This window comes from Portunus trituberculatus, chromosome 25 (assembly GCF_017591435.1).
Source record: "Portunus trituberculatus isolate SZX2019 chromosome 25, ASM1759143v1, whole genome shotgun sequence".
NCBI lineage: Eukaryota > Metazoa > Arthropoda > Malacostraca > Decapoda > Portunidae > Portunus > Portunus trituberculatus.
In genome coordinates this window covers 6,617,501-6,629,744 of record NC_059279.1, presented here as the reverse complement: position 1 = coordinate 6,629,744, position 12,244 = coordinate 6,617,501, and the positions used below count along the sequence as shown (strand labels likewise).

The window sequence follows — 12,244 nt, the reverse complement described above, 5'->3', positions numbered from 1 at the left end:
CCTGAATATTGTGATTTGAGAGAAACTACATCCTTCCTTGCAAATTATTTCAGAAGCGGGCAGAAAAAAGACACTGGAAAAAAAAAAGTAAAAATAAGACTTGAAACTACGTATGATTTGAGACAGACTACAAATCAATACTCTCCTTCCTTGCATAATATTTCAAAGTGGGCAAAAGAAACACACAGGAAAAAAAAAAAGAATTCAGCAAAAACAATATTAAAAACTAGCCTGAATATTACGATTTGAGAGGAATTACTTCAAATTGACACATTCCTTCCTTACATATTATTTTAAAGCAGGCAAGCGGAGCACAGAGGAAAACAAAAATATTCTGCAAAAACTCATCAGATCTACACGTGGTAGTTTCTGTATAAAATTTGTATTTATAAACCCTTTGCTTTCTACACTACTATTTTCAAAGGCTATAGTGATGATTAACCGGGTTCTCAATCTGTTTCTCTTCTTACCAACGCAGAAACCTCGTCAATCCGTCACTAGAACAATAAAAACACTTTTAAAACACCGTGTAACTTCAACTTGAGCCTTTTGAAAACAGTCGATGTTCAAAGTACGAAGGCGCATTTTCAAAGGGCACACTGAAACAAACTAGGTTATCAATCGCACTTCTCTTGTTACTAATGCATAAATCTTCTCAATTCCCCACTAGAACCATAAAATCCGTGTAACTTCAACTTGAGCTTCTTGAAAATAGTCGAAGTTCAAAGTACGAAGGAGCACACTGAAATCAATCGGGTTTTCAATCATACTTCTCTTGTTACCAATGCATAAACTTCGTCAGTCCGTCACTAGAACCATAAAAAAGAAACACCCTTGGAAACCAGTGTAACTTTTGAAAACAGTCGGAGGGTTCAGCGTACGAAGAAGCGTTTTCAGAATATGATATTAAAACAAGCCGGGAGTCAAAACATCCTGTGACAAAGACGTGATTCCCTCATGTTTTCCTGCTGAGCGTCATGTCTTGCGTTGCACATTCCTGGGGTGACCTTAATTGAATTTCTGCCTGCGCTGAGAGTCGCTAGGTATAACAAGGGGTCACATCACCTGGAGGGCAACACTTCAACCCTCAACATGGAGCGACGCACCTTCCTCTCTGTGCTGCTGTAAGAGATGGATGGATGGATAGTTGGATGGATGGATAGACAGGCTGATAATTGAATAGAAAGGTGGATGAATGGATAAATAGATAGATGTATTGACGAATAGACAGACTGATAATCTAATAGAAAGATGCACGGATGGATGAATGAATGGATGAAAAGATAGGCTGATAGTTTTATAGAAAGGTGAGTGTATGAATGATGGTTAGAGAGATGGATGGATAGCGGGATAAAAAGACTGACAATGTAATAGAAAGGTGGATGGATGGATGAATAGATAGAAAAATGGGTGGATAGACAGACCGATAATTAGATAGACAGGAAGATAAACAAATAGATAGATAGATAGATAGATAGATAGATAGATAGATAGACAGATAAATAGATAGATAGATACATACATACATAGATAGATACAGATAAATGAACAGTGAGACTGACAGACATACAGCGAGTGAGTTAGTGAGTTACTTAGCAAAATAGATAGAAATAGAGATATATAGAAATAGACAGAGAGAAAGCTATAAAATAATAAATAGCTAAAACAGAAATAAAAACAGACATGCATTACACCAGAACTGCCAAATGTACACCAAGTAACTTCTCACATCTTTCGTTATTGCATTTTCACATTCCCAGACAGACAAAACATGACATCCAGTAACCCGTGGCTTCTTTCCCAGGGTTCTGAGCTGTGCGGTGGCAGTGAACCTCGCGAACCCTTTGCCAAATGACCCTGAATCCCTTGAGGGCGAGTATCCTTCTTTGTCTTCAAGAATGGAACCCTTAGCATTGAAATCTGGCTATGGTGGTGGCAACGGTGGTGGAAACGGTGGTAGCTACGGTGGTGGTTATGGTGGCAGAGGTCTTGGTGGTGATGATGGTAGACGGGTTGGTGGTATCGGTGCTGGAAGAGATTATGGTGGTGGGTATGGCAATAACAATGAACAAGAACCCCAAGTTGTTTTCAAGCTGTGACTGCCTCTGGGCTTGTTTGACGGTCCTGCTCTCCTTGGTAAGTTGTGGGTGTGGTTATGGGTGTGGTTGTGGGTGTGGGTGTGGGTGTGGGTGTGGGTGTGGTTGTGGTTGTGGGTGTGGGTGTGGGTGTGGTTGTGGGTGTGGGTGTGGGTGTGGTTGTGGGTGTGGTTGTGGGTGTGGTGTGGTTGTGGTTGTGGGTGTGGGTGTGGGTGTGGGTGTGGTTGTGGGTGTGGGTGTGGTTGTGGGTGAGGTGTGGTTGTGGGTGTGGTGGGTGTGGGTGTGGGTTGGGTGTGGTTGTGGGTGTGGGTGTGGGTGTGGTTGTGGTTGTGGGTGTGGGTGTGGTGTGGTTGTGGGTGAGGGTGTGGTTGTGGTGTGGTTGTGGGTGTGGGTGTGGTGTGGGTGTGGGTGTGGTGTGGTTGTGGGTGTGGGTGTGGTGTGGTGTGGGTGTGGGTGTGGGGTGTGGTTGTGGGTGAGGTGTGGTTGTGGGTGTGGGTGTGGGTGTGGGTGTGGGTGTGGTTGTGGTTGTGGGTGTGGGTGTGGGTGTGGGTGTGGGTGTGGGTGTGGTTGTGGGTGAGGGTGTGGTTGTGGGTGTGGTTGTGGGTGTGGGTGTGGGTGTGGTTGTGGTTGTGGGTGTGGGTGTGGGTGTGGTTGTGGGTGTGGTTGTGGTTGTGGGTGTGGGTGTGGGTGTGGTTGTGGCTGTGGTTGTGGTTGTCTCTACACTCTGCTAAGCTTCGTGAAAATATTTAAGTGTATTTCAATTTTAGTTTCAATGTTTTTTTTTTCTACGTTAATTATTTTTCCTTGTTTACATTATTTTTTATCATATTGTTCTGGTGTACTCACTCTCTGCTGTTCCCTCATCCTGCTGTCTAAGTTTCCTGCTGTTTCTTGAATTGTTTGTCTAATTCAGTCTTTGCTATCTCACTTATCCTATTGTCTTCACCCTCTGCTATTCCCTCATCCTCTTGTTTCTTGTTTCATTCCTGTCAATCTTTTGTCTTCATTTTCTGTTCCTTTGATCTTTTGTTCTCATTATTTTATACTCCTTCATCCTGTCGCTCCCTTCGGCTATTCCCTCATTTTCCTGTCCCCATTCTTTGCTGTCTCTTTACTCTTCTGCTTCTAAGTTCATCGTCCTCAACCTTTTGTCTTCATTTCCTGCTTTAATCTTTTGTCCTCATTTTCCTCCCGTCATCCTGTAGACACCTGCTATTCCTTCTTTTTCATGTCTCCATTCTTTGTTGTCTCCTTACTTTTCTGTTCCCAAGCTCACTGCCCTCGATCTTTTGTCTTCATTTCCTGCTCCTTTAATCTTTTGTCCTCATTTTTCTCCCCTCATCCTGTAGACACCTTCTGCTATTCCCTCTTTCTTCTGTCTCCATTCTTTGTTGTCTCCTTACTTTTCTGTTTCCAAGTTCACTGCCCTCAATATTTTGTCTTCATTTCCTGTTCTCTTAATCTTTTGTTCTCATTTTCCGCCCCTCATCCTGTCTTCACCCTCTGCTATTCCCTCTTTCTTCTGTCTCCGTTTTTTTTGTTGCCTCTTCTTTTCTGTTTCCAAGTTCACCGTCCTCATTCTTTTGTCATATTCTGTTCTTTCAATCTTTTGTCTTCCCTTCTGCTGTTCCCCTTTAATTTCCAACTGCAGTTTCTTTCACCTTTTGCTGCATTTGTTATTTCTCTCTTGTTGCTTCACATTAACACTTCCTTCTTCCTCCCTCCAGGCATCCGTGGCAGGTTACACTAAGCTGGTTAACTCCCGCACCACCAGGAGAAACATGCAACACTAACCCCAGGGACGCCAAGGAGATATAACCGCCACATGGACTGACTGACTGACTGGAGAACGATTGACTAATCGTATAAAAGGATAACGGTCGTACTATTCTGATCTTCACGCGTCTCTCACGTTATTTACTTGGCAGTTATTGGATTAAATTGTTTGTTCTCACTTCTTGCTTTCCCTTTTCAGTAAATGGTAATAATAAAGATATGAATAATGAGTGTCTTTCATTGAGATTTGTGTGTTTCACTGTTTGATCGGCTGCAGTCTCTGACGAGACAGCCAGACGTTACCCTACGGAACAAGCTCAGAGCTCATTATTTCCGATCTTCGGATAGGCCTGAGACCAGGCACACACCACACACCGAGACAACAAGGTCACAACTCCTCGATTTACATCCCGTACCTACTCGCTGCTAGGTGAACAAGGGCTACACGTGAAAGGAGACACACCCAAATATCTCCACCCGGCCGGGGAATCGAACCCCGGAGCGCTCTAACCACTGAGCTACCGGGCTGTGTGTGTGTGTGTGTGTGTGTGTGTGTGTGTGTGTGTGTGTGTGTGTGTTGCAGGTCATTCATGTCAGATTGGAGGAAAAGAGGACTGAAGGAAACGAGGAGGCAGAGTGAAGGAAAGAGGAAGGTAGAATGGAGGAAAGAAGACAAAGCGGAGGAAACAGAGAAGGAGTGAAGGAAAAACCTAATGGCAGCGGAGGGAATAGAGCGGTGTGACGGAGAGGAAGTGGAGTGGAAGAAGAGAATGCCAGTGTACAAACCTAGTGATGAAGGAAGAACAGAATAGGAAGAAAAAAACTCTCTCCGTGGGAAGTCCGTTGCTTTACGTAATTGGCAGCTCTGGGAGTTCCCGGCAGTGTGGTGCCCTACAATGGTTGGAGGCACCTGACACTCCGTCCCGCGGGGTATATGAGGAGTCACACCCCATAGGAGAGCCACACTTCACCCACTCTCAACATGGAGCGACACACCCTGCTGGTTGTTCTGCTGTGAGTGTGTGTGTGTGTGTGTGTGTGTGTGTGTGTGTGTGTGTGTGTGTGTGTGTGTGTGTAATTCACCACGGTCTTCTGCTGGTCACCCAGCCAGTCTTCCCCATTACGGAGCGAGCTCAGAGCTCATAGACCGATCTTCGGGTAGGACTGAGACCACAACACACTCCACACACCGGGAAAGCGAGGCCACAACCCCTCGAGTTACATCCCGTAACTATCTTTACTGCTAGGTGAACAGGGGCCACACATTAAGAGGCTTGCCCATTTGCCTCGCCGCGCAGGGACTCGAACCCGGCCCTCTCGATTGTGAGTCGAGCGTGCTAACCACTACACTACGCGTGTGTGTGTGTGTGTGTGTGTGTGTGTGTGTGTGTGTGTGTGTGTTATTCACCTACGGTTGTTTGTTGGTTACCCAGCCAGCCTTCCCCTATTTGTTGTTCATACTGACCGATGTTTAAAAAGGACTGAAACAGCTTCCTCGCCACACACCAAGACAGCAAGGCCACAACTCTCGCCTTACATCCCGTCCCTACCTTGTGCTGGTGAACACAAGTTACACATAGAGGCTCACTCATCTCCCTCGTTGCGTCAGGAATTCAAGCTGTGTGTGTGTGCGTGCGTGCGTACGTGCGTGCGTGCGTGCGTGTGTGTGTGTGTGTGTGTGTGTGTGTGTGTGTGTGTGTGTAACCCAGTAACTCTTGGTCTCCCCGACAGGGTCTGCATCTGCGTGCTGGCCGCCGTGGCAGAGGCCTTGCCCTACCGCCCCTGGCCAAACCCATGGTCCCGCCCATGGCCGAGACCCACACATGGTCCGAGGATCCCCATACCAGGTAAGAGCCGTCCCGTGGCGAGCGTTCCTTCACGGCTGAGACTGCCCGTCCCTCTCATGTTGTTTGTTAGTGTTGTCCTTGGTCTTGTTCTTCCATCACCGCTCATGTTTTCTCGTCCCGCAGGCTGTATCTGCGTCAGACAACCCTGCCCGTGCGACACCTTCAACTTCTAACATCTCTGGTGCCGTTCCCCTCTCCCCGTCAGAAGGGGCGCCCACACCCCATCTACCTCATGGCTTTCTGAAGAATGGAGTCACGCCACCAACAGCCTTCTGCTGCCTTGCGACTCTCAGGGTTATGATTTATGACAGAGATTATTGATGCAATAAAACCTTTACAGTTTATGTTTTTGTTTGGCGGCACCCGCTTGTTGACACTGGTTCGAGAGAGAGAGAGAGAGAGAGAGAGAGAGAGAGAGAGAGAGAGAGAGAGAGAGAGAGAGAGAGAGAGAGAGAGAGAGAGAGAGAGAGAGAGAGAGAGAGAGAGAGAGAGAGAGAGAGAGAGAGAGAGAGAAAGTCAAGTTTGTGAAAATACAAAAGACTTAAATGAAAGGAAAATATGCTTGGGAAAAGTAAAGCATCTCAGTGTTGATAGAATGAGACGCAGAAGCCACGCGATCACCAGCGAAAAAGCAGAACGCTGCTGTGACTGGCACCTTTGGGAATCCTTGAGACTGGCGGTGCGGCGCATACAGTGACCGGCAGCATCTCAACGCTTTGTCCAGCAGGGTATATGAGCAGTTCGCCCTGAGCAGTGCCACACTTCACTCACCCTAGACATGGAGCGACGCAGCCTGCTGGTTGTTCTGCTGTGTGTGTGTGTGTGTGTGTGTGTGTGTGTGTGTGTGTGTGTGTGTGTGTGATTCAATGTTTGATCTGCTGCAGTCTCTGACGAGACAGCCAGACGTTACCCTACGGAACGAGCTCAGAGATTTCCGATCTTCGGATAGACCTGAGACCAGGCACACACCACACACCGGAACAACAAGGTCACAAGTCCTCGATTTACATCCCGTACCTACTCACTGCTAGGTGAACAGGGGTTACACGTGAAAGGAGACACACCCAAATATCTCCACCCGGCCGGGGAATCGAACCCCGGTCCTCTGGCTTGTGAAGCCAGCGCTCTAACCACTGAGCTACCGGGCCGTGTGTGTGTGTGTGTGTGTGTGTGTGTGTGAGTGTCCTAGTAACCCGTGCCTCTCCCCCAGGGTCTGCTATTGTATGCTGGCCGCTACGGCAGAATCCTCGATCTTCACCTGGCTTGACCAGGGCTTGACGTGAGGTCCCGGCCGCGACTCTGGTCGAAATCCGGTGGCGGAATCAGTCACGCAACGAGATTCCGCAGGCAAAGTAAGATGTTTTCCGATGCATTCCCTTCCCTGTGTTGCCTGGCGGGAACTGTCTGTGGGGCGCCCGTCACTTTTACGTAGTTGTTGTTTGGTTTCTTCCATGCTCACTCACATCTTCTCGCCCGACAGGTACCATAGGTGGCAGCAGGAGAGGATAGCGGTGGAGCGGGGGCGGCCGGCGCTGCTCTCTCTTCTCCGGGAGGAACGCTGAAGCCTCCTTAGCATGTCACCTCCTGAAGAAAGGACTGGCACCAACAACAGCTGCACGAGACGTCCTCTGCTGCTTCATGGCTCACTGGCCTCACTAATTTTGCAATAAAATCTGAACAACTTATATTGTTATTTGGCAACACCCATTAATGACACCTGCTTCAGAGAGAGAGAGAGAGAGAGAGAGAGAGAGAGAGAGAGAGAGAGAGAGAGAGAGAGAGAGAGAGAGAGAGAGAGAGAGAGAGAGAGAGAGAGAGAACAGAAAAAAAAACACGGGTAAAACAAAGACGTTGGAGGAGAAGGAATAGAGTTCAAGAAAGAATAAAGAGGCTGAGATGGAAGCAGAAATCAAGAGAGGAAGGAGTGATGTGGACCCGCTTGAATGTTATGTTGATTATCCTGTCTGAGAAACGTCACTCAATGCCAAGAGACGGCAGTGAAGATAACCACCACCACCACCACCACCACCACCACCACCACCACCACTACCACCACCACCAACCACCACCACCACCACCACCAACCACCACTATCACCACATCCACCGCCATTACCGCCAGCAACAAGAACAGCATCATTCCTCTCAAACAACTAGACTAACTGACTGACTGACTTGTTAACTAACTAACTAAATGACTGGTTGACTAACTGACTGATTAGCTGACTTGTTAATAGGCAGACTGATAAGAAGGTAGATTGACTAACTGGTTTTCTGGTTGTCTGATTGACTGACTGACACACAACAGTCATAATGCATCGCTGATATATATATATATATATATATATATATATATATATATATATATATATATATATATATATATATATATATATATATATATATATATATATATATATATATATATATATATATATATATATATATATATATATATATATATATATATATATATATATATATATATATATATATATATATATATATATATATATATATATATATATATATAGAGAGAGAGAGAGAGAGAGAGAGAGAGAGAGAGAGAGAGAGAGACTAAACTAGTAAAAACAAATACTTAGTGCTGCCGACATCAACAAAACACACACACACACACACACACACACACACACACACACACACACACACACACACACACAGTGTGTGTGTAGTGGTTAGCACGCTCGACTCACAATCGAGAGGGTCATGGTTCGAGTCCCGGAAAGCGGCGAGGAAAAGGGCAAGCCTCTTAATATGTAGCCCCTGTTCACCTAGCAGTAAATAGATACGGGATGTAACTGGAGGGGTTGTGGCCTCGTTCTCCCGGTGTGTGGAGTGTGTTGTGGTCTCAGTCCTATCCGAAAATGGGCTATGAGCTCTGAACTCGCTCCATAATGGGGAAGACTCCCTGGTTGACCAGGAGGCGACCGTGGTGAATTAAACACACACACACACACACACACACACACACACACACACACACACACACACACACACACAGCACAGACCACTTTAACAAAATACCAAACACACACCAAGACAGCCTGATACACAATCTCATCTTTCTGACCCTTCACTGCCTCTGTATATGTTGATTCGCGGGGCCCCAGTGAGGTCATGGATGTGTTATTGTACACTGTCCTCCTCCTCAGCTAGCATATCTCGAGTGAAGTGATGCAGAATCTTCAATGTTATGTTTATGTAAGAGGGGAGATCTGGCCAAGGGCAATAAAAAAATGATTAGAAAAAAAGCCCACTTAGATGCCAGTGCCCGAGCAGGTCCGAGAGAGTTAGACAAAAGAATTGGATAAATGTCTTGAAACCTCTCTCTCAAGTGAGTTTAGGTCATAGGAAGATGGAAATGCAGAAGCAGGCAGGGAGTTCCAGAGTTTTGTTGTGTGTAAGGTGTGTGGCGAGAGAGGGAAGCACGCACGCACGCACACACACACGCACACACACACACACACACACACACACACACACAGAGAGAGAGAGAGAGAGAGAGAGAGAGAGAGAGAGAGAGAGAGAGAGAGAGAGAGAGAGAGAGAGAGAGAGAGAGAGAGAGAGAGAGATGGGTGAATATATAAATACATGGATGATGGAATCAAATAGCTTTAATCATACAGCGACTGCCACATGTAGGCCTGGCGGCCTTTTGCGGTTTCCGTCTTTTCTTATATTGTTATAGCCTGATATGTAAGTAGAAAAATGGAAAGATAACGAAATGGTGAATAGAGGGAAAAAAGATTTTGAAGTAGATAGATAGATAGATATAGAAAGGTAGATGAAGAGACATGTAGATGAATAAATAAGTCGATCAATATAGACAGGTAGATAAAGACAGAGAAACGGACATCTCTACTTGTTCTAGAGTCCCCTCCAATCTTGAAAGTGGTTAGAAATTGCAAAATCCGTTCTCTTTAATTCTCTTCTTTCCTGTAGATACTTACAAAGATTTGAAGCACTTCCTTTGCTGATTAGTATTTTCTATAACAAAGAAGGGGTTTAAATAGTAGTTGAATTTGAGCTTCAGCGTTTGGAAAAGCGACTAAATATGTGTTGATCAACGACCATATCCTAAAATGTTTCTATACTGCACTTCCATTACTTTCTAAAGGCTCTAGTGAGATTGCACAGCTTGACAAGGGTGTTTTTATGGTTCTAGTGACAGATTAACAAGATCTCTATATTACTAACGGGGAAAATTTTTGAAAATTCAGCTAATCATCTTGGTAGTCTTTGTACACCTCCATTACTTTTAAACTTGTAACTAAAGGCTCTGTTTGAGATTGCACGGGCTTAGAAGGTTGTTTTTATGGTTGCGATGATAGATCAGTAACGGTAAAAACTTTTAAGAATTCAGGGAATCATCTCTGTGGCCTTTGAAAGTTGTCGTGGTGAAAGAATAAAGCGTTTCAGAGTGGTTGAAATCTGATGGTCCGATGTGTTGGATGTTTGGATTATCATGAGTATTCACCAATAGTTTAACATCGTCTAAGTCTCTAAGATGTATGCTGGAGAGAGAGAGAGAGAGAGAGAGAGAGAGAGAGAGAGAGAGAGAGAGAGAGAGAGAGAGAGATTCGTGTCTGTACCCTATAATCCCTTTCTGTGTATTGGAGCGAAAGTAAAGTTAATGAGAATATAAAGAAAGGAAAAGTGAGAGAGAGAGAGAGAGAGAGAGAGAGAGAGAGAGAGAGAGACAGGCGAGAGTAAAGATAATGAGAATATGAAGGACGTTAATGGAAGGAAAAAAATACGTAGGAAAGGAAAGCATATCCGGATTGAGAGAATGAGACGCAGCAGCCGCGTGATCACCAGCGGGAAGACAGCACGTGTAGGATGAGGTGGGAAGTACGCTGCTGTGACTGGCGCCTTTGGGAATCCCTGGCACTGGTGGCACGGCGCATATAGTGACCGGCGACATAAGCACTTCATTTCGCGGGGTATAAGAGGAGTCACACCCCGAGCAGTGCCACACTTCACCCACTCTCGACATGGAGCGACGGAGCCTGCTAGTTGTTCTCCTGTAAGTGTGTGTGTGTGTGTGTGTGTGTGTGTGTGTGTGTGAGAGAGAGAGAGAGAGAGAGAGAGAGAGAGAGAGAGAGAGAGAGAGAGAGAGAGAGAGAGAGAGAGAGAGAGAGAGAGAGAGAGAGAATAAGCACCAATAATTCTCTCAAACATTTTTCAGAATATTTTACTGTTATATCACAACATTTATATACATCTTTACTGGTAACACTCATTACAGTAGTTATTTTATGTATGTACGTGCATGTAAAGAATCTAAACACTTTCATACACAATCTTTATGTCTGAAGGTTGAGAATAAAGAGGGAACGGTAGGAAATGCTGCCACATTCAAGTGCGGGAAACGTGTGTATCGTAATTATCGAAGAAATATTAACCCACATTTCGTCACTGATGCAACAGCCAGTAAGACCATTAAGTACTGCACACTCTGAAACGCCACTCGTATGTTCATTCGGAAACACTTGTTAGGTCGTCCACACAATACCACGTTTGACATAATTTCGCACATCTGTAACATTTACATCTGGGAATCCCTGGCACTGGCGGCGCGGCGCTACTGACAGGCGAGGCGGCATGTAAACATTCCGTCCTGCGGGATACATAGGGAGTGACGCCCGAGCAATGTCACACTTAACCCACCCTTGACAAGGAGCGACGCACACTACTGGTTGTTGTGGTGTGTGTGTGTGTGTGTGTGTGTGTGTGTGTGTGTGTGTGTGTGTGTGTGTGTGTGTGTTATTCACCACGGTCGTCTGCTGGTTACCCAGCCAGTCACTACGAGCTCAGAGCTCGTAGTGACCGATCTTCGGGTAGGAGTGAGACCACATCACACACAACACACTGACAAAGCGAGGCCACAACCCCTCGAGTTACATTCCGTACCTATTTACTGCTAGGTGAACAGGGGCTACACATTAAGAGGCTTGCCCATTTGCCTCACCGCTTCCCGGGATTTGAACCCGGCCCTCTCGATTGTGAGTCGAGCGTGCTAAACACTACACTACGCGGTGTGTGTGTGTGTGTGTGTGTGTGTGTGTGTGTGTGTGTGTGTGTGTGTGTTTGAAAGGCATCCCAAGAAAGTTATTGAGGTACAGTAAATAATTTTCTATAATAAATTCCAACATAATATACAAAAAAAAAAAAAAAAAAGATAACTAATTCTAAGCCTCATTGTAATACTCCAGAATATTGTTCATACATTTAGCTACATTCAAAAGGCTGCGGACAATATTCCTTCTACATAAATCCACAATGTTCAAGACAAACACCACTTAACACATCAATTCCTGCAATATCAAACTGAATCACTTGAACAATTAATCAATCTCGTCTTTCATACCATCTGCATTACAGAGAAAATTTCAATATTGTTTTGGCGGCACCACTCAGTAACTTTGTAACAGTGGCTGGACTGTCATCACTATAATTCATTCATTCATATATATATATATATATATATATATATATATATATA

At 45.2% G+C, this 12,244-nt stretch overlaps 2 protein-coding genes and 2 long non-coding RNA genes across 4 annotated transcripts in view; all 4 read left to right on the top strand.

Annotated features, from left to right (window-relative positions):
• The first annotated feature begins 999 nt into the window (after positions 1 to 999).
• Positions 1,000 to 4,100, top strand: LOC123508729. The gene is made up of 3 exons (XR_006675991.1): positions 1,000 to 1,124; positions 1,805 to 2,136; positions 3,824 to 4,100. It is a non-coding gene; the product is annotated as an uncharacterized LOC123508729 (long non-coding RNA).
• A 549-nt stretch (positions 4,101 to 4,649) lies between these two features.
• On the top strand, positions 4,650 to 6,063 carry LOC123508719. Its single transcript, XM_045262606.1, has 3 exons — positions 4,650 to 4,886; positions 5,604 to 5,719; positions 5,843 to 6,063. The coding sequence occupies exons 1-3, from the start codon at positions 4,665 to 4,667 to the stop codon at positions 5,961 to 5,963; spliced, it is 459 nt and encodes a 152-aa protein (XP_045118541.1). The 5' UTR covers positions 4,650 to 4,664; the 3' UTR covers positions 5,964 to 6,063.
• A 716-nt stretch (positions 6,064 to 6,779) lies between these two features.
• On the top strand, positions 6,780 to 7,404 carry LOC123508731. The gene is made up of 2 exons (XR_006675993.1): positions 6,780 to 7,071; positions 7,200 to 7,404. It is a non-coding gene; the product is annotated as an uncharacterized LOC123508731 (long non-coding RNA).
• A 3,158-nt stretch (positions 7,405 to 10,562) lies between these two features.
• LOC123508721 (arasin 2-like) overlaps positions 10,563 to 12,244 on the top strand; it is a 2,513-nt gene continuing 831 nt past the window's right edge. Inside the window, exon 1 of the mRNA XM_045262610.1 lies at positions 10,563 to 10,765. Within this exon, the coding sequence (XP_045118545.1) occupies positions 10,734 to 10,765 (32 nt within the window). The 5' untranslated portion in view covers positions 10,563 to 10,733. The remainder of the gene's footprint in view (positions 10,766 to 12,244) is intronic.

Excerpts from the sequence above, each read along its gene's own strand:
- LOC123508719 (XM_045262606.1), top strand. The coding sequence starts at position 4,665 with ATGAAGGAAGAACAGAATAGGAAGAAAAAAACTCTCTCCGTGGGAAGT. Across the intron at positions 4,887-5,603 it reads ACCCTGCTGGTTGTTCTGCT|GGTCTGCATCTGCGTGCTGG; the intron begins GTGAGTGTGTGT and ends TCTCCCCGACAG. Across the intron at positions 5,720-5,842 it reads TCCGAGGATCCCCATACCAG|GCTGTATCTGCGTCAGACAA; the intron begins GTAAGAGCCGTC and ends CTCGTCCCGCAG.